Source organism: Borostomias antarcticus (genome assembly GCF_949987555.1).
Source record: "Borostomias antarcticus genome assembly, contig: scaffold_241, whole genome shotgun sequence".
NCBI lineage: Eukaryota > Metazoa > Chordata > Actinopteri > Stomiiformes > Stomiidae > Borostomias > Borostomias antarcticus.
Window position 1 is genome coordinate 31,798 of NW_028176730.1, and position 22,243 is coordinate 54,040.

Below are 22,243 nucleotides of genomic sequence, written 5' to 3' on the forward strand. Positions count from 1 at the left end.
AAGTCGCTTCAGGCTCTTGACCCCTTCCCCAAAATCAGATCTGCACGAATCACGTAGGTGACCTATTTTGGATTCAAAACAGCAAATTTCACCGAAAAGTGACAATTGTGCATGTCTGGATAAGGAAGGAGCAGTCACTGTCCACATACTCTATGTCAACACCCTGACCTCCCGGATGGAAGAGAGCTCCTTGGAGCTGAATGTCTCCGAGACTAAAGAAGTGTTCTGCAGGGGGAGCCTCATACCTGACGCCCCAAATGTTCTTCCTCTAGCCCCGAACCTTTTTAGTCCCCCCAAAAACAAAAACACTAGGGAGAAAATAGACACCAAACAGTTCCTTAGAAAACACAAACCCCAACCTCACACATGAGGGCTGTAACAGCACAAACAGAGGAACAAGACGTGCACAAACAGAAAACACATGAACCACCGTCTCCACCTCACCACAGTATGGGCCCCCCTCCCCCACCCCGGGGTCAAGCCCGACCTGAAAGCGCTCGGTCATCAGGGCAGGACTCTCCACTGCAAGACCCCTGTCCTTTTAGGGATGGGGGGCTTATACAGCACCCGCCACCTAAACCTCACACTGCTCCCCCCCACCTAGAACCCCCTGCCACTGGTGGAACCCAACCCCCTGCAAGACCCCAACGTTCCTCGCCTTCACACATGCCTCATACAGAGCCCTCCCCCTCACCTGTCTGAGGTCACCAGGGTCATATAGAGCCCTCCCCCTCACCTGTCTGAGGTCACCAGGGTCATACAGAGCCCTCCCCATCACCGGTCTGAGGTCACCAGGGTCATACAGAGCCCTCCCCCTCACCTGTCTGAGGTCACCAGGGTCATACAGAGCGTGTGTGTATGTATGTGTATGTATATATATATATATATGTTACGGTCAATGTGAGAAAACGGGGAATGTGAGCTTTTCCCGGTTAATGTGCACATTCCCCGACCTCGCGGGGAATGTAGGAGAAACATGTGCATTTCTCACATCTCCCGGGTAATGTGCACATTCCCCGACCTTGCGGGAGATGTGAGAAATTGGTTAGTATTTCTCACATGTGCACATTAACCGGGAAATGCTTACAATTCCCGACCTTGCGGTAAATCTAGGAAAGCGCAACCGTATGCAAAACCTCTGTGCAGCCGGGTGGTGGGAGAGGGCTTATGTGACGCCTCGGAGGATGTGCACCATAAGAAGGCCCCCACGGTAGTTGGGCTAACGTTACTGGCGCACACCTGGGAGAGATTTTTCATCTTTTCGTCCGTCTTTCGGCTAGCTAACGTGTAGGGTTCCTTTGGAGGTTCCCACCTTCCTGTTGTTGCAATGTTCCTTTTGCGTTTGTTAACTTGATCACCAGTGTAGGCCTATCCTCCTCATACTACTCACACTGTGTGCAGCATGGGCTATATTACTGTTCAAGGTCCCCACAGACTGTTATTACCTGTAGGGGAGGACCGGGACGAATGAAACACTTTTTGGTTTGATCAGATTTACACAGAAATTAATAAAGATGGAGATAAAAAATGTTGATGACAAACAACTTGTACATGTCCTTTATTAGTTGTAAGTTTCGTTCTGTGGTGTAACAGTTCAATTCAAGACGAATGAACAGAAGATGTGAATGTTTCTCTTGTCCCTGCCGTGCGGGGTGAGTAAACAGAGGAGTGGGACGAGTTAAACAGTGAGATTGTTTTGCTTATTGTGTTGCGTAGCCTCGCGGCTTGTAGGCTAATTATCTTAACTTTCAACACATGTATAGTTAGACCCAATTTAATGTTTCCATTAATGCAATTGATGCTATGTATTCAAAAACCATGGGCAAAATGTCAAGCGCCTCTCGTTCTAAGCGCACGAGCCCTCTCCCACCACCCGGCTGCGCAGAGGTTTTGCATACGGTTGGACTTTGCTAGATTTACCGCAAGGTCAGGAATTGTAAGCATTTCCTGGTTAATGTGCACAATCCCTGACCGTGCGGGAAATACTAACCAATTTCTCACATCTCCTTTGAGGTCGGGGAATGTGCACATTAACCGGGAAAAGCTCACATTCCCCGTTTTCTCACATTCACTGTAACATATATATTTCTTACGTTTTATTTTAATTTAATTTAGTTTAATTTAGTTTTATTTTGTTATTTTAATGTATATATCATATCTCTCCGGTTAATACTCCATTGGATTGCATTGGCAAATGTAACATTTTATGTAATGAATGTGTGTATGTATGTCATATGTATGTATATGTACATAATTGTGTATTATTATTCTGCTTTGGCAACAACGGTTTATTACCATTCATGCCAATAAAGCTTATTTGATTTGACAGACATGGGTAGAGAGAGTGAGTGAGTGAGTGAGTGAGTGAGTGAGTGAGTGAGTGAGTGAGTGAGTGAGTGAGTGAGTGACAGACATGGGTAGAGAGTGAGTGAGAGAGAGAGTGTGAGAGAGAGAGAGAGAGAGAGAGAGAGAGAGAGAGAGTGAGTGAGTGAGTGAGTGAGTGAGTGAGGGGGAGAGAGAGAGAGAGTGAGTGAGTGAGTGAGTGAGTGAGTGAGTGAGTGAGTGTGAGTGAGTGAGTGAGTGGGAGAGAGAGAGAGAGTGAGTGAGTGAGTGAGTGAGTGAGTGCTAGCCTTGACAAGAAATAACACACTGCCCCAATCTTCCATCTGCTTTCACCTTGGCCAGCCCATCTCAGCCCAGCCTAACCCAGTCCAGTCCAGCCTAACCCAGGCCAGCCTAACCCAGCCCAGTCCAGCCTAACCCAGTCCAGCCTAGCCTTAATGTATATTTAATGGACTATAACGTTTTTCTTCTTATATTAGACTAGGGTGCCTTGGGATTTTAAGTACGTATGAAGGGTGCCGTGACTGAAAGAAAGGTTTAGAAACGCTGGTATATATGGTGTGGCTCTTGGTGGTACCACAGTCATTGTTGTGTCTCTTAGTCTCTGACTGGTTGGCCACCCCTGCCCTAATGATTTGGGATCCTAGCAGCGCCCCTGTCTTGTTCCTAATCTACATTTGTATTTAGTCTTGATTGTGTCTTTGTTCCTTCAATAAAGGACCCACCCACCACCTACAGTCTGTATAATATATTATTATATTATACATATTATGTCTGTATGTATGCTTTGAGATGATAGTCCCGATTTTGTCAACTCTACTGTATGTACTGTAGTCCAAAGATAATTTCTCAAGTTGAATGTTGATGCTCAAAACATCCCTCTTCAAGGACAAAGATGTACAATTACTTAGACATTTAAATCCCATCATTTAGCATTTGAATATGCTCAGGGATACAGACCTCAGTTTCTCCAGTTTGCAGTGTGGACTCCCCAGTCCAGCAGAGAGCAGCTTCACTCCTGAATCCTGCAGGTCATTGTTACTCAGGTCTAACTCTCTCAGGTGGGAGGAGTTTGAGCTGAGAGATGAGGCCAGCAGAGAACAGCATGTCTCTGTTAATCTGCATCCTCTCAGGCTGAGGAGACAAGGACAAGTATTAGCAAACATTTTCACCAGTAATCAGTGTATTGACAAAGCGTGTTTTCATTGGCAGGCAAAGCATTTTTTCTGACTAAAGGCGTGACTTCACTCTTCACTTCAGCCTTCTGACAAACACTGCTACACTAGTGGTGAAAAGGAGGCATGTCAGCTATATTGTCTTCCTCTCTCAGACTGAATTATAAACAGAGTGACTCATTCTGGAGCTAGGAGAGAGAGTGCTGCTGCATCTAATATGTTTTAGTCATGAGCAGGTTTTTAATTCCTCTAATGAATACTCAGCATCCATAGAAATGTATGTAAGGCCTTTCCTGATTGGCTGGACACTATGGACCTGAGTCAGCTTGGAGGGTGCTAAGGCTCTTTGGACAGGACATGTACATTTACCAACATGCTATAGCCTACTTACTACTTGATACTTCATCATGTACACCTGGGCATGTTTTACACATCTAGGCATGCTAAGGAGTCAACTTTTATACACTTTGTTTATTTGCACTCTTGTGTATTGGGATTTTGTGTATATTTTGTACCCAATTTACATTTGTATTTCATCTTGATTGTGTCTTTGTTCCTTCAATAAAGGACCCACCCACCACCTACAGTCTGTATATGTCTGTATGTATGCTTTGAGATGATAGTCCCTATTTTGTCAACTCTACTGTATGTACTGTAGTCCAAAGATAATTTCTCAACTTGAATGTTGATGCTCAAAACATCCCTCTTCAAGGACAGAGATGTACAATTACTTAGACATTTAAATCCCATCATTTAACATGTGAATATGCTCAGGGATACAGACCTCAGTTTCTCCAGTTTGCAGTGTGGACTCCCCAGTCCAGCAGAGAGCAGCTTCACTCCTGAATCCTGCAGGTCATTGTTACTCAGGTCTAACTCTCTCAGGTGGGAGGAGTTTGAGCTGAGAGATGAGGCCAGCAGAGAACAGCATGTCCCTGTTAATCTGCATCCTCTCAGGCTGAGGAGACAAGGACAAGTATTAGCAAACATCTTCACCAGTAATCAGTGTATTGACAAAGCGTGTTTTCATTGGCAGGCAAAACATTTTTTCTGACTAAAGGCGTAACTTCACTCTTCACTTCAGCCTTCTGACAAACACTGCTACACTAGTGGTGAAAAGGAGGCATGTCAGCTATATTGTCTTCCTCTCTCAGACTGAATTATAAACAGAGTGACTCATTCTGGAGCTAGGAGAGAGAGTGCTGCTGCATCTAATATGTTTTAGTCATGAGCAGGTTTTTAATTCCTCTAATGCAGGCATTCCCAAACTGTGAGGCGGGCCTCCCCCAGGGGGCCCCAAAGAAAGTCAGGGGAGGCGCGGAGGGAGGGTTAGAAAAAAAAGAAGGAAAAACATGTTATTTATTTTTTAAATGTCTATGGTTTTTATGAATGAAACCTGATTTTAAAGGTCAGAAGATTGAAATAAATAATGTGAGAGATACTATACTATTATACTAAATGTGTGGATAGTGCAGAGAGAGCCTCCCCCCGTAGGCATGAATATATTGTGCGAAAACTTCATAACGTTAACTAGCAGCAGGTGCCACCGAGCTAACTTAGCTGTGTAACGTTATGGGCTAGCTGACGCTGCCTTGCAAAATGGAGACATTTGGGGGGTTGGGGGGGCGTGGGTGTGTCACTGTTTTCAGAGGGGAGGCCCACATTGATGGAGTTTGGGAACCCATGCTCTAATGAATACTCAGCATCCAATCAGCGTCCTGATTGGATGGACACTATGGACCTGAGTCAGCTTGGAGGGTGCTAAGGCTCTTTGGACAGGACATGTACATTTACCAACATGCTATAGCCTACTTACTACTTGATACTTCATCATGTACACCTGGGCATGTTTTACACATCTAGGCATGCTAAGGAATAAACTTTTATACACTTTGTTTATTTGCACTCTTGTGTATTGGGATTGTGTGTATATTTTGTACCCAATTTACATTTGTATTTCATCTTGATTGTGTCTTTGTTCCTTCAATAAAGGACCCACCCACCACCTACAGTCTGTATATGTCTGTATGTATGCTTTGAGATGATAGTCCCTATATTGTCAACTCTACTGTATGTACTGTAGTCCAAAGATAATTTCTCAACTTGAATGTTGATGCTCAAAACATCCCTCTTCAAGGACAGAGATGTACAATTACTTAGACATTTAAATCCCATCATTTAACATGTGAATATGCTCAGGGATACAGACCTCAGTTTCTCCAGTTTGCAGTGTGGACTCCCCAGTCCAGCAGAGAGCAGCTTCACTCCTGAATCCTGCAGGTCATTGTTACTCAGGTCTAACTCTCTCAGGTGGGAGGGGTTTGAGCTGAGCGATGAGGCCACCACTTCATATGAGGCTTCGTTGAGGTCACATCCAGAGAGTCTGAAATTACAAAGTAAACATGTATGACTTTTTGTTCCTTAATGACATTCTTATCTTAATAATATGATTTGTATAATATACATGTTATATGTAGCCTAAGGCTTAATAAAGGGTACCCAGCTTTCAATAACTCGTAGGCTACCTCATCTCTGGCCAGTGACCTACTGTACAACATTCCTAGCCTATAAACCAATACGCCAACCTCAAGAGGAGAAGCTTCTCAAACTTTTAATTTGATAGCCTACAGTATACAGCATGTTATATTTTGATACGGGGGAAATGAAAACACTAAAATGACAGGTTTTAAGCTCACTGTTGATGAACAGGCCTAGAAGATGATAGAACAGTCAGCTCTCAGCCCGCTGCATGCTGTAGGCTACATGGACCAATACAGAATATAGTCACTACTGATCACTTTTCAATCATGTGTAGGAGCCTAAATGAAATTAAAATTGAAATTAAAGTCCTATGTTGCAAAAAAGGGCATTTTTAACTTGTGGCCATCCACAATGATATGAATCGATAACTGACGCTGCTTCTAGGTGATGTATCCGTTGGTAGCATACGATTTAGAGAAATCAGGAGTAGGCTAGTTTGGGCTAGTTTGCTGCACCACAACAGAGGTGACTGCATTTGCACCTTTTCCAGAATAATAACGAGGAATGAGGGTAGGAAAAATATCTGTTTCCATGGCATTTGTGCTTTCAGAATAACGGATTCAGGTTCACACCTTATGGGCCTCTATACATAGATTACACTTGACCAGTATTTTGTCCTTGATCTTGAGGAGGGAGAAATAGTGTCGGTGTTTCCATGGCACAGAGCTCCCGTTGTCAGAGCCATAGACAGAGCTGCCAGCCGTGTAGCGAGGGATTGTTGATGCATTGCGCACGGGTACTTTCTAACGTGTTACTCCTCACTGGTTGTATGTATGGTGCAATGTGAGGAGGTGGAAACATGCCAAGCGCTGAGGTAGCAGTTTTTAAAAGTTATAGGGGGGTCAGCTCCAGCTGGTTCTGACCAGTTAAAGACCAGAAATCTATTTTAGAAGATCAGAGAATCGATGGGAGTAAGAATGCCTCACTGACTAAAACTCATTACACATAACATATAGGGGAGACACACAGAGCTCAGTAAAGAGCATTCGTGCAGAGCGAGGTGCACACGTGATCACACGCAACAACAGAGCAGCAGAGCACGGGAGAACACGAGAGCACTGAGAAACTACCACACAGCTCTCCCAGAGCACGGGAGAACACGAGAGCACTGAGAAACTACCACACAGCTCTCCCAGAGCACGGGAGAACACGAGAGCACTGAGAAACTACCACACAGCTCTCCCAGAGCACGGGAGAACACGAGAGCACTGAGAAACTACCACACAGCTCTCCCAGAGCACGGGAGAACACGAGAGCACTGAGAAACTACCACACAGCTCTCCCAGAGCACGGGAGAACACGAGAGCACTGAGAAACTACCACACAGCTCTCCCAGAGCACGGGAGAACACGAGAGCACTGAGAAACTACCACACAGCTCTCCCAGAGCACGGGAGAACACGAGAGCACTGAGAAACTACCACACAGCTCTCCCAGAGCACGGGAGAACACGAGAGCTGTGTAGGCAACTCCAAAAACCTTGGATGATAACAGAACTTAAATGAGCATTGTGTGGGGCTCATCAGTAGCTGGGATATATTTTGAGTCTGATACTTCTATATATTTGTTCTTTCCTCCCTCCTCTGACTAAAGGTAAATAACTGTGGGCCTGACAGAGCGGGGCGAGGCATTCAGTGAATTCATTCATTCTAGTGGTAGAGTTTCCTCCCAGAGACTGAGAGGTTGTGGGTTCAATCCCCGGCCGGGTCATACCAAAGACTAAAAACGGGACCCATTGCCTCCCTGCTTGGCACTCAGCATCAAGGGTTGGAATTGGGGGGCTACATCACCAAATGATTCCCGAGCGCAGCACCGCTGCTGCTCACTGCTCTCCCGGGAGATGGGTCAAATGCGGAGAACAATTTTCACACACTCAGGTGTGTGACAATCAGTGGGACTTTAACTTTAATCTGTTGTCAGCGGGCTAGACGTGTTTTCCAGATCTCCTGGTGGACGGCTTTAATGAGACACTGACCGATAGCATTCCTATATGATAGCATTCCTATATGATAGCATTCCTATATGATAGCATTCCTATATGATAGCATTCCTATATGATAGCATTCCTATATGATAGCATTCCTATATGATAGCATTCCTATATGACATGAAGAGTTAAGGAGTTGCGTGAAGCAGACATAAATATTTCTAGCCGACGGCAAGAAAAGTACTCTGCCTAAAATATCATGCTGTAGAGCATAGGCAAGTACTCTTTATATGTATAGTAAATTGTGTTTGTAACTTAATTGTGGCTCATTCAGTCATAAATTTAGAATAGTAGTAAATATTGTAGATGGATGAGGGACAAAGTAGTGAAGATGAGATCATTTCAATGGGGTTTTAGTAACAGAGGGAACTGTTTTAGTAAGGGGTTTTAGTAACACAGGGAACTGTTTTAGTAAGGGGTAAGGGGTTTTAGTAACACAGGGAACTGTTTTAGTAAGGGGTTTTAGTAACACAGGGAACTGTTTTAGTAAGGGGTAAGGGGTTTTAGTAACACAGGGAACTGTTTCAGTAAGGGGTAAGGGGTTTAAGTAACACAGGGAACTGTTTTAGTAAGGGGTAAGGGGTTTTAGTAACACAGGGACTTGTTTTAGTAAGGGGTAAGGGGTTTTAGTAACACAGGGAACTGTTTTAGTAAGGGGTAAGGGGGTTTAGTAACACAGGGAACTGTTTTAGTAAGGGGTAAGAGGTTTTAGTAACACAGGGAACTGTTTTAGTAAGGGGTAAGGGGTTTTAGTAACACAGTGAACTGTTTTAGTAAGGGGTTTTAGTAACACAGGGACTTGTTTTAGTAAGGGGTAAGGGGTTTTAGTAACACAGGGACTTGTTTTAGTAAGGGGTAAGAGGTTTTAGTAACACAGGGAACTGTTTTAGTAAGGGGTAAGGGGTTTTAGTAACACAGGGAACTGTTTTAGTAAGGGGTAAGGGGTTTAAGTAACACAGGGAACTGTTTTAGTAAGGGGTAAGGGGTTTTAGTAACACAGTGAACTGTTTTAGTAAGGGGTAAGGGGTTTTAGTAACACAGGGAACTGTTTTAGTAAGGGGTTTTAGTAACACAGGGAACTGTTTTAGTAAGGGGTAAGGGGTTTTAGTAACACAGGGAACTGTTTTAGTAAGGGGTTTTAGTAACACAGGGAACTGTTTTAGTAAGGGGTAAGGGGTTTTAGTAACACAGGGAACTGTTTTAGTAAGGGGTTTTAGTAACACAGGGAACTGTTTTAGTAAGGGGTAAGGGGTTTTAGTAACACAGGGAACTGTTTTAGTAAGGGGTAAGGGGTTTTAGTAACACAGGGAACTGTTTTAGTAAGGGGTAAGGGGGTTTAGTAACACAGGGAACTGTTTTAGTAAGGGGTAAGAGGTTTTAGTAACACAGGGAACTGTTTTAGTAAGGGGTAAGGGGTTTTAGTAACACAGTGAACTGTTTTAGTAAGGGGTTTTAGTAACACAGGGACTTGTTTTAGTAAGGGGTAAGGGGTTTTAGTAACACAGGGACTTGTTTTAGTAAGGGGTAAGGGGTTTTAGTAACACAGGGAACTGTTTTAGTAAGGGGTAAGGGGGTTTAGTAACACAGGGAACTGTTTTAGTAAGGGGTAAGAGGTTTTAGTAACACAGGGAACTGTTTTAGTAAGGGGTAAGGGGTTTTAGTAACACAGTGAACTGTTTTAGTAAGGGGTTTTAGTAACACAGGGACTTGTTTTAGTAAGGGGTAAGGGGTTTTAGTAACACAGGGACTTGTTTTAGTAAGGGGTAAGAGGTTTTAGTAACACAGGGAACTGTTTTAGTAAGGGGTAAGGGGTTTTAGTAACACAGGGAACTGTTTTAGTAAGGGGTAAGGGGTTTAAGTAACACAGGGAACTGTTTTAGTAAGGGGTAAGGGGTTTTAGTAACACAGTGAACTGTTTTAGTAAGGGGTAAGGGGTTTTAGTAACACAGGGAACTGTTTTAGTAAGGGGTTTTAGTAACACAGGGAACTGTTTTAGTAAGGGGTAAGGGGTTTTAGTAACACAGGGAACTGTTTTAGTAAGGGGTAAGGGGTTTAGCAACACAGGGAACTGTTTTAGTAAGGGGTAAGGGGTTTTAGTAACACAGGGAACTGTTTTAGTAAGGGGTAAGGGGTTTTAGTAACACATGGACTTGTTTTAGTAAGGGGTAAGGGGTTTTAGTAACACAGGGACTTGTTTTAGTAAGGGGTAAGGGGTTTTAGTAACACAGGGAACTGTTTTAGTAAGGGGTAATGGGTTTAAGTAACACAGGGAACTGTTTTAGTAAGGGGTAAGGGGTTTAAGTAACACAGGGAACTGTTTTAGTAAGGGATAAGGGGTTTAAGTAACACAGGGAACTGTTTTAGTAAGGGGTTTAAGTAACACAGGGAACTATTTTAGTAAGGGGTAAGGGGGTTTAGTAACACAGGGAACTGTTTTAGTAAGGGGTAAGGGGTTTTAGTAACACAGGGACTTGTTTTAGTAAGGGTAAGGGGGTTTAGTAACACAGGGAACTGTTTTAGTAAGGGGTAAGGGGTTTTAGTAACACAGGGAACTGTTTTAGTAAGGGGTAAGAGGTTTTAGTAACACAGGGAACTGTTTTAGTAAGGGGTAAGGGGTTTTAGTAACACAGGGAACTGTTTTAGTAAGGGGTAAGGGGTTTAAGTAACACAGGGAACTGTTTTAGTAAGGGGTAAGGGGTTTTAGTAACAGAGGGACTTGTTTTAGTAAGGGGTAAGGGGTTTTAGTAACACAGGGAACTGTTTTAGTAAGGGGTAAGGGGTTTTAGTAACACAGGGAACTGTTTTAGTAAGGGGTAAGGGGTTTTAGTAACAGGGAATTGTAACACATATCTGGTTAGAGTACACATACAGAGACAAGGAGGGCAGCTTTGAATTGCCCATTAGGCAGCTTTGTCCATTAGGACAATTCAAAGGACAGATCAGGGACCAATTCAAAGTGTTTAGCACCTTACTCAGCACTGTGCATTCTGTATATTGTATTTTATATTCATTTGTATCAGATTTTTTGTATTATTGTATTTTGTATCTATAATTGTATTTTTGTGTTTATAGTGTTATATCATGTTTTGTTTGGAGGGCTCCCTTCCAGAAGATACCTCTGGGTTAATGGGACAGACAAGGTTAAATAGATTGATCAAATTGTATAGAAAGATGAATACTTACATAGCCTTTCTGCAGACCTGCACAGCTGGGATCAGTCTCCTCCGCCCCTCCTGTGATGTGTTGTATTTGTTCAGGTCAAGCTCATCCAGAACCTCCTCTGACATCTGCAGCATGTAGGCCAGGGCTGAGCACTGTATTGGAGTCAGTTCGGTTGATGTCTTCTTCTGCATGTAAGCTTGAATGTTCTGCTGAACTGAATGGTCATTCATCTCCATCAAGCAGTGGAGGAGATTGATGTACCTCTCTGGGGAGATGTTCTCCTCCTCATCCCCCCTGTTCTTGAGGAATCTGCTTGTTTCCTGGATGCTCTCTGGACTCCTCTCAATCTGAGGCAGCAGGCCTCGTAAGAGTCTCTGATTGGACACCAGAGAGAGGCCGTGGAGGAAGCGGACAAAAAGGTCCAGGTGTCCATTCTCACTCTGCAAAGCTTTGTGTACCGCCCCCCTCAGCAGCTCATTCAGAGACAGTTCATCCGGAGGCTCCTCACTCCTCCACGGATCAGCATCAAGGAAGGGCTCCAGTGCCTCCATGTTCTTGGTTGCGTAACAATGGTAAATGTAGACAGCTGAGAAAAACTCCTGAATGCTCAGATGCACAAAGCAGTAGACTGCCCTCGGAAAAAGCACTGACTCTTCTTTGAAGATTGATGTGCAAACCCCTGAGAACACTGCTGCCTCTTGGACATTGAGGCCACACTCTTTCAGGTCTTCTTCATAGAACATGAGGTTGCCCTTCTCCAGATGGTCAAACGCCAGCTTTGCAAGCTTCAGGAGAACTTCCCTGTCGGCCCTCAAGAGCTCCTCCTGGTCGGTCTTGATTTCCCCTTGATACTTCTGGTTCTTCAGCTTCATCTGAATGAGAAGGAAGTGTGTGTACATCTCAGTCAAGGTCTTGGGCATCTCTCCCTGCTTCTCTGTACTCAGCATGTGCTCAAGGACTGTGGAAGAAATCCAAGAGAAGACTGGTATGTGGCACATGATGTAAAGGCTCCTTGGTGTCTTGATGTGTGAGATGATTCTTCTGGCCAGGTTCTCATCACTGATTCTCTTCATGAAGTACTCCTCCTTCTGTGCGTCATTGAACCCTCGTACCTCTGTCACCCGGTCAACACACTCAGAAGGGATCTGATTGGCTGCTGCAGGTCGGGAGGTTATCCAGAGGAGAGCAGAGGGGAGCAGATTCCCCTGGATGAGGTTGGTCAGCAGCACATCCACTGAGGTTGACTCTGTGACATGACAGCAGGTCTGGTTCTTTCTGAAGTCTAGGAGCAGTCGGCTCTCATCCAGACCATCAAAGATGAACGTGGCTTTAGAGACAGCAAGTTGCTCTGCATCTTCCATGTGTAGTTCTGGGTGGAAAACATTCAGTAGTTGGAGTAAACTGTACCGGACATGTCTAATCAAATTCAGCTCCCGGAAAGGAAGCACAAACATGACTTCCACATCTTGATTTGCCTTTCCTTCAGCCCAGTCTAAGATTGACTTCTGCACACAGACGGTTTTTCCTATACCAGGGACGCCCACAGTCAGCACAGTTCTGATGGGTCTCTCTTGACCAGGCAGGGGTGTGATGGGTCTCTCTTGACCAGGCATGGGTTTGATGGGTCTCTCTTGACCAGGCAGGGGTGTGATGTGTCTCTCTTGACCAGACAGGGGTTTGAAGATGTCATTGTAGTTGATGGGTGTGTCACTGGTGATTTGTTTCCTGGATGCTCTCTCAAGTTGCCAAACCTCATGTTCATTATTAACCCCTTGACTCTGTCCCTCTGTGATGTAGAGCTCAGTGTAGATGCTGTTGAGGAGGGTTGCATTCCCCGTTTTTATGATTCCCTCAATCACATGTTCAAACCTCCTCTTCAAAGTCGCTTTATGATCCTCTACGGCTCTTTGGAGACCTCTTACAACTAAGGAGAGACAGGAAATACAAGAAATTAGATTGACAGGAATACAAACATTCATAGCAAATGTGACTACAAATATGACTACAGGCTTGATTTCTGATATGATTTCTTTTCTATAGTCTACCTTCAGGAATTTGGTAGTCCTCTCTACTGCTTACAAGGGTTATTGATTATGATAATTATATATGTATTTTCTTATTTTCTTGGTGTCTCATTATGTGACTGTAACCTAGGACAAGTGATGTTGATTTTGTGTATTTTCCTGTTGTCCTTTTCTCCAGTCTAGGTATTGAATCTCTTGTGTGTTGAACAAATGTCAGTAATGTATATGTGACAAGGATGTCCTCCTGTGGGCAGCATGATTTATCCAGTTCCCAGCTACACAGCTGTCTAGAATTGTGATCACTGGCCACACCCATGGGTGCAGCCTGCTTAGCCTATTAAGGCCCTCTACTGACTTTTGCTCTAGTTTGTAACTCGCCCTGATGAAGGCCCCATGGCCAAACATGTTGGCTGTTTTATTTTATTCTGTTCTAAGATGAACTAGCCGATAATTAAAGCTTTTTAATCAAGGAGAGTGCCTTGGACCTTTTTGATGAATGCATGGCAAAGCTCTACAGATGGTGAGAGGATCTAAATCATGTTAGAGAGCAGATTACCAAGTGAATCTCTTACTTGTTTCATCACCTCTCTGAACGTACTGCTCTCTGGGTGGCTGCAGTACAGGTGGTGTTCTGGGTCTCTCTGTACACTGGGGGCAGGCGTGGTCTGCTGATGGACCAGGTGGTGTTCTGGGTCTCTCTCTACACTGGGGGCAGGCGTGGTCTGCTGATGGACCAGGTGGTGTTCTGGGTCTCTCTCTACACTGGGGGCAGGCGTGGTCTGCTGATGGACCAGGTGGTGTTCTGGGTCTCTCTCTACACTGGGGGCAGGCGTGGTCTGCTGATGGACCAGGTGGTGTTCTGGGTCTCTCTGTACACTGGGGGCAGGCGTGGTCTGCTGATGGACCAGGCTGCTGCCAGTAGGAAGTGATGCAGGCTCTGCAGAACCTGTGTCCACAGGAGGTGAGGACTGGGTCCCTCAGCATCTGCTCACACACAGCACACCTGGACTGATCCTCAGTCAGGGCTGCCCTGCTCCCCTCACTGCAGGGACAGAGGAACCATGTGTGTTAAGAGATGTTTCATACAGTAGGAACACCAGGGTAAGAGGGTGCTGGCGGGTTTTTGGGATAATGTCAAATAGATTTAAGACTGTCTCTATCAAGGACCAAATAGTGGTGTGTGTGTGTGTGTGTGTGTGTGTGTGTGTGTGCGCGTGTGTGTGTGTTTTTAGATGTAGGACTAGAATTTAGAAGTCAGATTGAGCTTTAAGAGAGAGACACACACATGGAATGAATGACTGAATGAATGGAAATGAATGAATGAAAATGTTTATATGGAGTCACACAGGGATAGATTTCAAGACATACAGAGAGAGAAAGATGAAGAGAAAGAGAGGGAAGGACTCACACACAGAGAGAGAGAGAGATAGATTTAGCTTTAAGAGAGAGACACACATGGAATGAATGACTGAATGAATGGAAATGAATGAATAAAAATGTTTATATGGAGTCACACAGGGATAGATTTCAAGACATACAGAGAGAGAAAGATGAAGAGAAAGAGAGGGAAGGACTCACACACAGAGAGAGAGAGAGATATATAGATAGATAGATAGATCCGTAAATAGACAGACAGACAGATACTGTAGACAGATATAGATCCGTAAATAGATAGATAGACAGATATATAGATAGATCCGTATATAAAAAGATATAGAGATAGACACAGACAGACAGATAGACAGAGATAGATAGATAGATAGATAGATAGATAGATAGATAGATAGATAGATAGATATAGATAGATAGATCCGTTTATAGAAAGATATACAGACAGACAGACAGACAGACAGACAGATCCGTTTATAGAAAGACAGACAGACAGACAGACAGACAGACAGACAGACAGATAGATAGATAACATTATACATTATAAGCTGCTATACTCTTTCTCTGAAAGGGATTGGTTGCACCCTAGATCTGTCACACTTCATTTTTATGATAAACATGACTCAAGAGTTTGATGTAAATCTTCCTGTTAACTTCACTTTAGTGAATAACTAACATGTCACCTTTATTAAATAACATCAGTGGTTCATATTTACCTTTTCTCATCGAGGGTCTTTCCATCACTGAAGTTGATAGGACGATTCATAGACCAGTCACTCTTCATGGACACACAGCTGGGTCCAGGTGAGGGTGGTCTCTGCTGTTTGATCCTGTCAAAGACACAGAGACATCACCAGAGTATTATCAGCTGGAACTGCAGTGATTGTTGGAGTGAAAATGTAAATCAATATGAACCATGAAAAAGACGCCCATATGAAAGTAACTTCACCCCATACAAGCCTACACATGATGACATCAGCCCACACATGATTAAAGGAGTAGTAAAGGGAAAATGCATGTTTAGCCCTGTTTTAAGGTTACTTATGATCATATACAATGGTTCAGATCAAAACGTTGACAAAACTAGCACTTTTGAGAAAGTCTGATAATTGCTCTACCACCGTTTAGGTCATACAATGGATGTGGGTGGGCACCTTGAAAAATCTTTCAAAAACATGTTAAACCCTCGATTTCAAAGACAAGAAGCTCGTACAAGTGTACGTGTGTGTGTGTGTGTGTGTGTGTGTGTGTGTGTGTGTGTGTGTGTGTGTGTGTGTGTGTGTGTGTGTGTGTGTGTGTGTGTGTGTGTGTGTGTGTGTGTGTGTGGTGTACTGCTAGAGATGGGGCTAGGATTCAGAAGTCAGGTTTGGTGTATAGTCAGCTGAACAGCTCTGAGAGAGAGAGAGACACAAGGAGTCACACAGAGACAGAGATTTAGAGACATACAGAGAGAGAGAGAGAGAGAGAGAGAGAGAGAGAGAGAGAGAGAGACGGGTAGATAGATAGAGAGAGAGAGAGAGAGAGAGAGATAGATAGACAGATAGATAGATAGATAGTTACAGGCTCCTACTCTGAAAAGGATTGGTTGCTCCATAGATCTGTCACACTTCATTTTTATGATTCATTTTTATGATGAACATGTTATGATCTTAATGCTTAATTCCTTTTAAAGAATAACTCTAATATGTCACCTTTATTAAATAACATCAGTGGTTCAATATGAACCATGAAAAAGATTGGAGGAATGTCTGAGTGGGAAAGGATGGCTATCAAGGTGGGTGTCGGTAAGAACACATAGGAGATGCTGGGTAACCTTTGACCTCTTTACAGGTGAAGCTCCGCCCTCTACACCTGGGTGGGTGGGACAGTGGCTGGGCAGCCAGGAGGGACAGAGAGTTGGTCGGCTCTTTTAGGATTTTTAACATCCCCCGGTCTCAGAAGCACATTTCCCCTCCTGGTAGGGTGGGTTTGATCCCGCTACAGCCTTCTCCCCTGTCTCTCCCCTTCTCCTCACCCCTCTCACCCCTACTGTCTCAATAAAGAGAAAACTAGCATCTCACCTTCATTACAGGATATAAAATAACAGCACTGGTCATTATTACATACCTTTTCCCATCAATGAAAAGAATAGTACATCATTTAATGGACAATTAATTAGCATCTGCATTAATCAGTTGATGAGAACAATAACTATTAATAATAAGCTCTGCAGGATCTGGGTTGAGATCTACATTATGCAGATGCCACTGGTATTGTCCTACGGTTGTCAAAGCTAACTAACAAGTTTGTGTGAGTGTCATCCACAGTACTCCACCCTGGTGGCAGTTGGTGCTTTTAAATTCATACCCGTTTTCTAACTTGTCACTACAGTTTATCCTACGGTTCCCAGGATTCCTACAGTGTAAATATCTAAGCTGTGACATTTATTCTTCTTGAGATAGAGCTGTCTGAAGCAGGCCATGTTTTCCTCATGCCTGCCCTCTAGTGCTGGTGTGCAACGGTATTGCTTTTCATAAGTTAGAGTGGTGAGCAAGTCATGAGATTAGACACCAAACCCCACATACCAACATCTCACTCACTGAGGTAATTTGAAGAGGGTGAATATTAATTGATGACTACTTTGACAAGGTTGATAAGAATCTGGTCAATATGAGGCAGGAAACGCACAGTAGGGTCTATAAGTTGAGCTGAAGGTAGAGGTTAATAATGACTGACTACAGAGGTAATCATAGATGTTGGTGCAGTTTATGTTTTAGTATAAAACAGTTTAATGACAACAATCTGAAGTTCCTACCGTGACTCAGTGGTAAGATCTCCTTCTCTGAAGTTGATTGGTCGATCCATAGACCTGTCACTCTTCAGGGACATACAGCTGGGTACAGGTGAGGGTGGTCTCTCCTGCTGGATTGAGCTTCAACACAACAGAGAGAGACCTTCAGTCTCATGTATTCTGACTAAAGATGATGTCATCATATCACTGCTGAGCTCTGAGGTGGAGACCAGTCATGAACAGTTCTGGATTCTCATCTTACCTCTTAGCTTTGGTGTCCGTGTGATATTCCCCAGAGAGACTCATTTCAGAGGCAGTCTTCTCCTCCTCTCTCTCTCCAGAGAGACTCATTTCAGAGGCAATGTTCTCCTCCTCTCTCTCCACAGAGAGACTCATTTTAGAGGCGGTGCCCCTGAAAAGCAGTCAAATTATTAATAGATCCATTGGTAGGTTGATGGTTTATAAAGCAGAGATGAATGTGCATCTTTTTCACATACAGCATGACGCTCTTATGGCACAACAATCCCAGAACAGCTCAGTGACAACATGATGTCAACAACAAAAAACAAACATCTTTATTTGTCATGCGGTGAGACACACGCACATCACACAATGTAGGTGGCGAAACACACAACACACACACACACACACACACAACACACACTCTCCACTGTCATGAGAGAAGCTGCCTCCCTCAGAAACCTGTCCAGCTCCTCCTAGAGAGACTGGGCAGCTCAGTGAGTAGAAGGAGCAGGAACGTGGTCCTGGTTGTCAGAGAGACTGGGCAGCTCAGTGAGTAGAAGGAGCAGGAACGTGGTCCTGGTTGTCAGAGAGACTGGGCAGCTCAGTGAGTAGAAGGAGCAGGAACGTGGTCCTGGTTGTCAGAGAGACTGGGCAGCTCAGTGAGTAGAAGGAGCAGGAACGTGGTCCTGGTTGTCAGAGAGACTGGGCAGCTCAGTGAGTAGAAGGAGCAGGAACGTGGTCCTGGTTGTCAGAGAGACTGGGCAGCTCAGTGAGTAGAAGGAGCAGGAACGTGGTCCTGGTTGTCAGAGAGACTGGGCAGCTCAGTGAGTAGAAGGAGCAGGAACGTGGTCCTGGTTGTCAGAGAGACTGGGCAGCTCAGTGAGTAGAAGGAGCAGGAACGTGGTCCTGGTTGTCAGAGTGCACCAGAGCTCACTGGGAACAACACTATATTCCACTACTATGCATATTCTGGATCTGCATTTACAACGTTGCTCTAACATTTTTCCACTGCTGAATCACCAAATTTCCCCCTAGAGGGATAATTAAAGTCATCCATCCATCCATCTCTAATCTGTCCTCTGTGTTTAGTGCGGGCTACTGGCTGGCTATTCCTTTGCTCAATTATAGCCACTGCCCCAGCAATAGAAGAGTTGTTTTAACACATCTTCATCGTGGGTCCAGGCAGATGAAGATGAGTCAGTTTGTTCAACTATCCTACAGCTAGGACTCTATTGCTCCTCAGTTCAACTCAACTGTATTGCAGAGTCAGGGTGATAAATCAAGACACATCAGACAATACCTTCTTCACTTCCCTTGGTTTATATGCAGCACAGATCAATTACTACAGGTGTGGCCAGATTGACAATCAGTGGTCATGTTGTCAATCAAAATCAGTTCAATCAGTTCATTCAGTAATGTTACAGGGCTCCGTTTCCATGTCATCCATGGTTTATGACTGTACCTATCAAGCGCCATCTAGTGGTGTGTGTGTGTATGTGTGTGTGTACGTGTGTGTACGTGTGTGTGTGTGTGTGTGTGTGTGGGGGTGTACTGCTAGAGATGGGGCTAGGATTCAGAAGTCAGGTTTGGTGTATAGTCAGCTGAACAGCTCTGAGAGAGAGAGAGACACAAGGAGTCACACAGAGACAGAGATTTAGAGACATACAGAGAGAGAGAGAGAGAGAGAGAGAGAGAGACGGGTAGATAGATAGATAGAGAGAGAGAGAGAGAGAGAGAGAGAGAGAGAGAGAGAGAGATAGATAGATAGATAGATAGATAGATAGATAGTTACAGTCTCCTACTCTGAAAAGGATTGGTTGCTCCATAGATCTGTCACACTTCATTTTTATGATGAACATGTTATGATTTACATCTTAATGCTTAATTCCTTTTAAAGAATAACTCTAATATGTCACCTTTATTAAATAACATCAGTGGTTCAATATGAACCATGAAAAAGATTGGAGGAATGTCTGAGTGGGAAAGGATGGCTATCAAGGTGGGTGTCGGTAAGAACACATAGGAGATGCTGGGTAACCTTTGACCTCTTTACAGGTGAAGCTCCGCCCTCTACACCTGGGTGGGTGGGACAGTGGCTGGGCAGCCAGGAGGGACAGAGAGTTGGTCGGCTCTTTTAGGATTTTTAACACCCCCCGGTCTCAGAAGCACATTTCCCCTCCTGGTAGGGTGGGTTTGATCTCGCTACAGCCTTCTCCCCTGTCTCTCCCCTTCTCCTCACCCCTCTCACCCCTACTGTCTCAATAAAGAGGAAACTAGCATCTCTCCTTCATTACAGGATATGCAATAACAGCACTGGTCATTATTACATACCTTTTCCCATCAATGAAAAGAATAGTACATAATTTAATGGACAATTAATTAGCATCTGCATTAATCGGTGAGAACTATATCTATTAATAATAAGCTCTGCAGGATCTGGGTTGAGATCTACATTATGCAGATGCCACTGGTATTGTCCTACGGTTGTCAAAGCTAACTAACAAGTTTGTGTGAGTGTCATCCACAGTACTCCACCCTGGTGGCAGTTGGTGCTTTTAAATTCATACCCGTTTTCTAACTTGTCACTACAGTTTCTCCTACGGTTCCCAGGATTCCTACAGTGTAAATATCTCAGCTGTGACATTTATTCTTCTTGAGATAGAGCTGTCTGAAGCAGGCCATGTTTTCCTCATGCCTGCCCTCTAGTGCTGGTGTGCAACGGTATTGCTTTTCATAAGTTAGAGTGGTGAGCAAGTCATGAGATTAGACACCAAACCCCACATACCAACATCTCACTCACTGAGGTAATTTGAAGAGGGTGAATATTAATTGATGACTACTTTGACAAGGTTGATAAGAATCTGGTCAATATGAGCCAGGAAACGCACAGTAGGGTCTATAAGTTGAGCTGAAGGTAGAGGTTAATAATGACTGACTACAGAGGTAATCATAGATGTTGGTGCAGTTTATGTTTTAGTATAAAACAGTTTAATGACAACAATCTGAAGTTCCTACCGTGACTCAGTGGTAAGATCTCCTTCTCTGAATTTGATTGGTCGATCCATAGACCTGTCACTCTTCATGGACATACAGCTGGGTACAGGTGAGGGTGGTCTCTCCTGCTGGATTGAGCTTCAACACAACAGAGAGAGACCTTCAGTCTCATGTATTCTGACTAAAGATGATGTCATCATATCACTGCTGAGCTCTGAGGTGGAGACCAGTCATGAACAGTTCTGGATTCTCATCTTACCTCTTAGCTTTGGTGTCCGTGTGATATTCCCCAGAGAGACTCATTTTAGAGGCAGTCTTCTCCTCCTCTCTCTCTCCAGAGAGACTCATTTCAGAGGCAATGTTCTCCTCCTCTCTCTCCACAGAGAGACTCATTTTAGAGGCGGTGCCCCTGAAAAGCAGTCAAATTATTAATAGATCCATTGGTAGGTTGATGGTTTATAAAGCAGAGATGAATGTGCATCTTTTTCACATACAGCATGACGCTCTTATGGCACAACAATCCCAGAACAGCTCAGTGACAACATGATGTCAACAACAAAAAACAAACATCTTTATTTGTCATGCGGTGAGACACACGCACATCACACAATGTAGGTGGCGAAACACACAACACACACACACACACAACACACACTCTCCACTGTCATGAGAGAAGCTGCCTCCCTCAGAAACCTGTCCAGCTCCTCCTAGAGAGACTGGGCAGCTCAGTGAGTAGAAGGAGCAGGAACGTGGTCCTGGTTGTCAGAGAGACTGGGCAGCTCAGTGAGTAGAAGGAGCAGGAACGTGGTCCTGGTTGTCAGAGAGACTGGGCAGCTCAGTGAGTAGAAGGAGCAGGAACGTGGTCCTGGTTGTCAGAGAGACTGGGCAGCTCAGTGAGTAGAAGGAGCAGGAACGTGGTCCTGGTTGTCAGAGTGCACCAGAGCTCACTGGGAACAACACTATATTCCACTACTATGCATATTCTGGATCTGCATTTACAACGTTGCTCTAACATTTTTCCACTGCTGAATCACCACATTTCCCCCTAGAGGGATAATTAAAGTCATCCATCCATCCATTTCTAATCTGTCCTCAGTGTTTAGTGCGGGCTACTGGCTGGCTATTCCTTTGCTCAATTATAGCCACTGCCCCAGCAATAGAAGAGTTGTTTTAACACATCTTCGTCGTGGGTCCAGGCAGATGAAGATGAGTCAGTTTGTTCAACTATCCTACAGCTAGGACTCTATTGCTCCTCAGTTCAACTCAACTGTATTGCAGAGTCAGGGTGATAAATCAAGACACATCAGACAATACCTTCTTCACTTCCCTTGGTTTATATGCAGCACAGATCAATTACTACAGGTGTGGCCAGATTGACAATCAGTGGTCATGTTGTCAATCAAAATCAGTTCAATCAGTTCATTCAGTAATGTTACAGGGCTCCGTTTCCATGTCATCCATGGTTTATGACTGTACCTATCAAGCGCCATCTAGTGGTGTGTGTGTGTATGTGTGTGTGTACGTGTGTGTACGTGTGTGTGTGTGTGTGTGTGTGGGGGTGTACTGCTAGAGATGGGGCTAGGATTCAGAAGTCAGGTTTGGTGTATAGTCAGCTG

The 22,243-nt window shown here is 44.2% G+C and overlaps 1 protein-coding gene across 1 annotated transcript in view; it reads right to left on the reverse strand.

Moving 5' to 3' along the window:
* LOC311328176 (NACHT, LRR and PYD domains-containing protein 3-like) overlaps positions 1-17,696 on the reverse strand; it is a gene marked incomplete at both ends in the record, with an annotated part of 44,410 nt that extends 26,714 nt beyond the window's left edge. Inside the window, 7 exons of the mRNA XM_084462187.1 lie at positions 3,304-3,477; positions 4,303-4,476; positions 5,728-5,901; positions 11,229-13,131; positions 14,137-14,273; positions 17,415-17,531; positions 17,653-17,696. Coding sequence (XP_084318313.1) covers positions 3,304-3,477; positions 4,303-4,476; positions 5,728-5,901; positions 11,229-13,131; positions 14,137-14,273; positions 17,415-17,531; positions 17,653-17,696 — 2,723 coding nt within the window. The remainder of the gene's footprint in view (positions 1-3,303; positions 3,478-4,302; positions 4,477-5,727; positions 5,902-11,228; positions 13,132-14,136; positions 14,274-17,414; positions 17,532-17,652) is intronic.
* Positions 17,697-22,243: the final 4,547 nt, after the last annotated feature.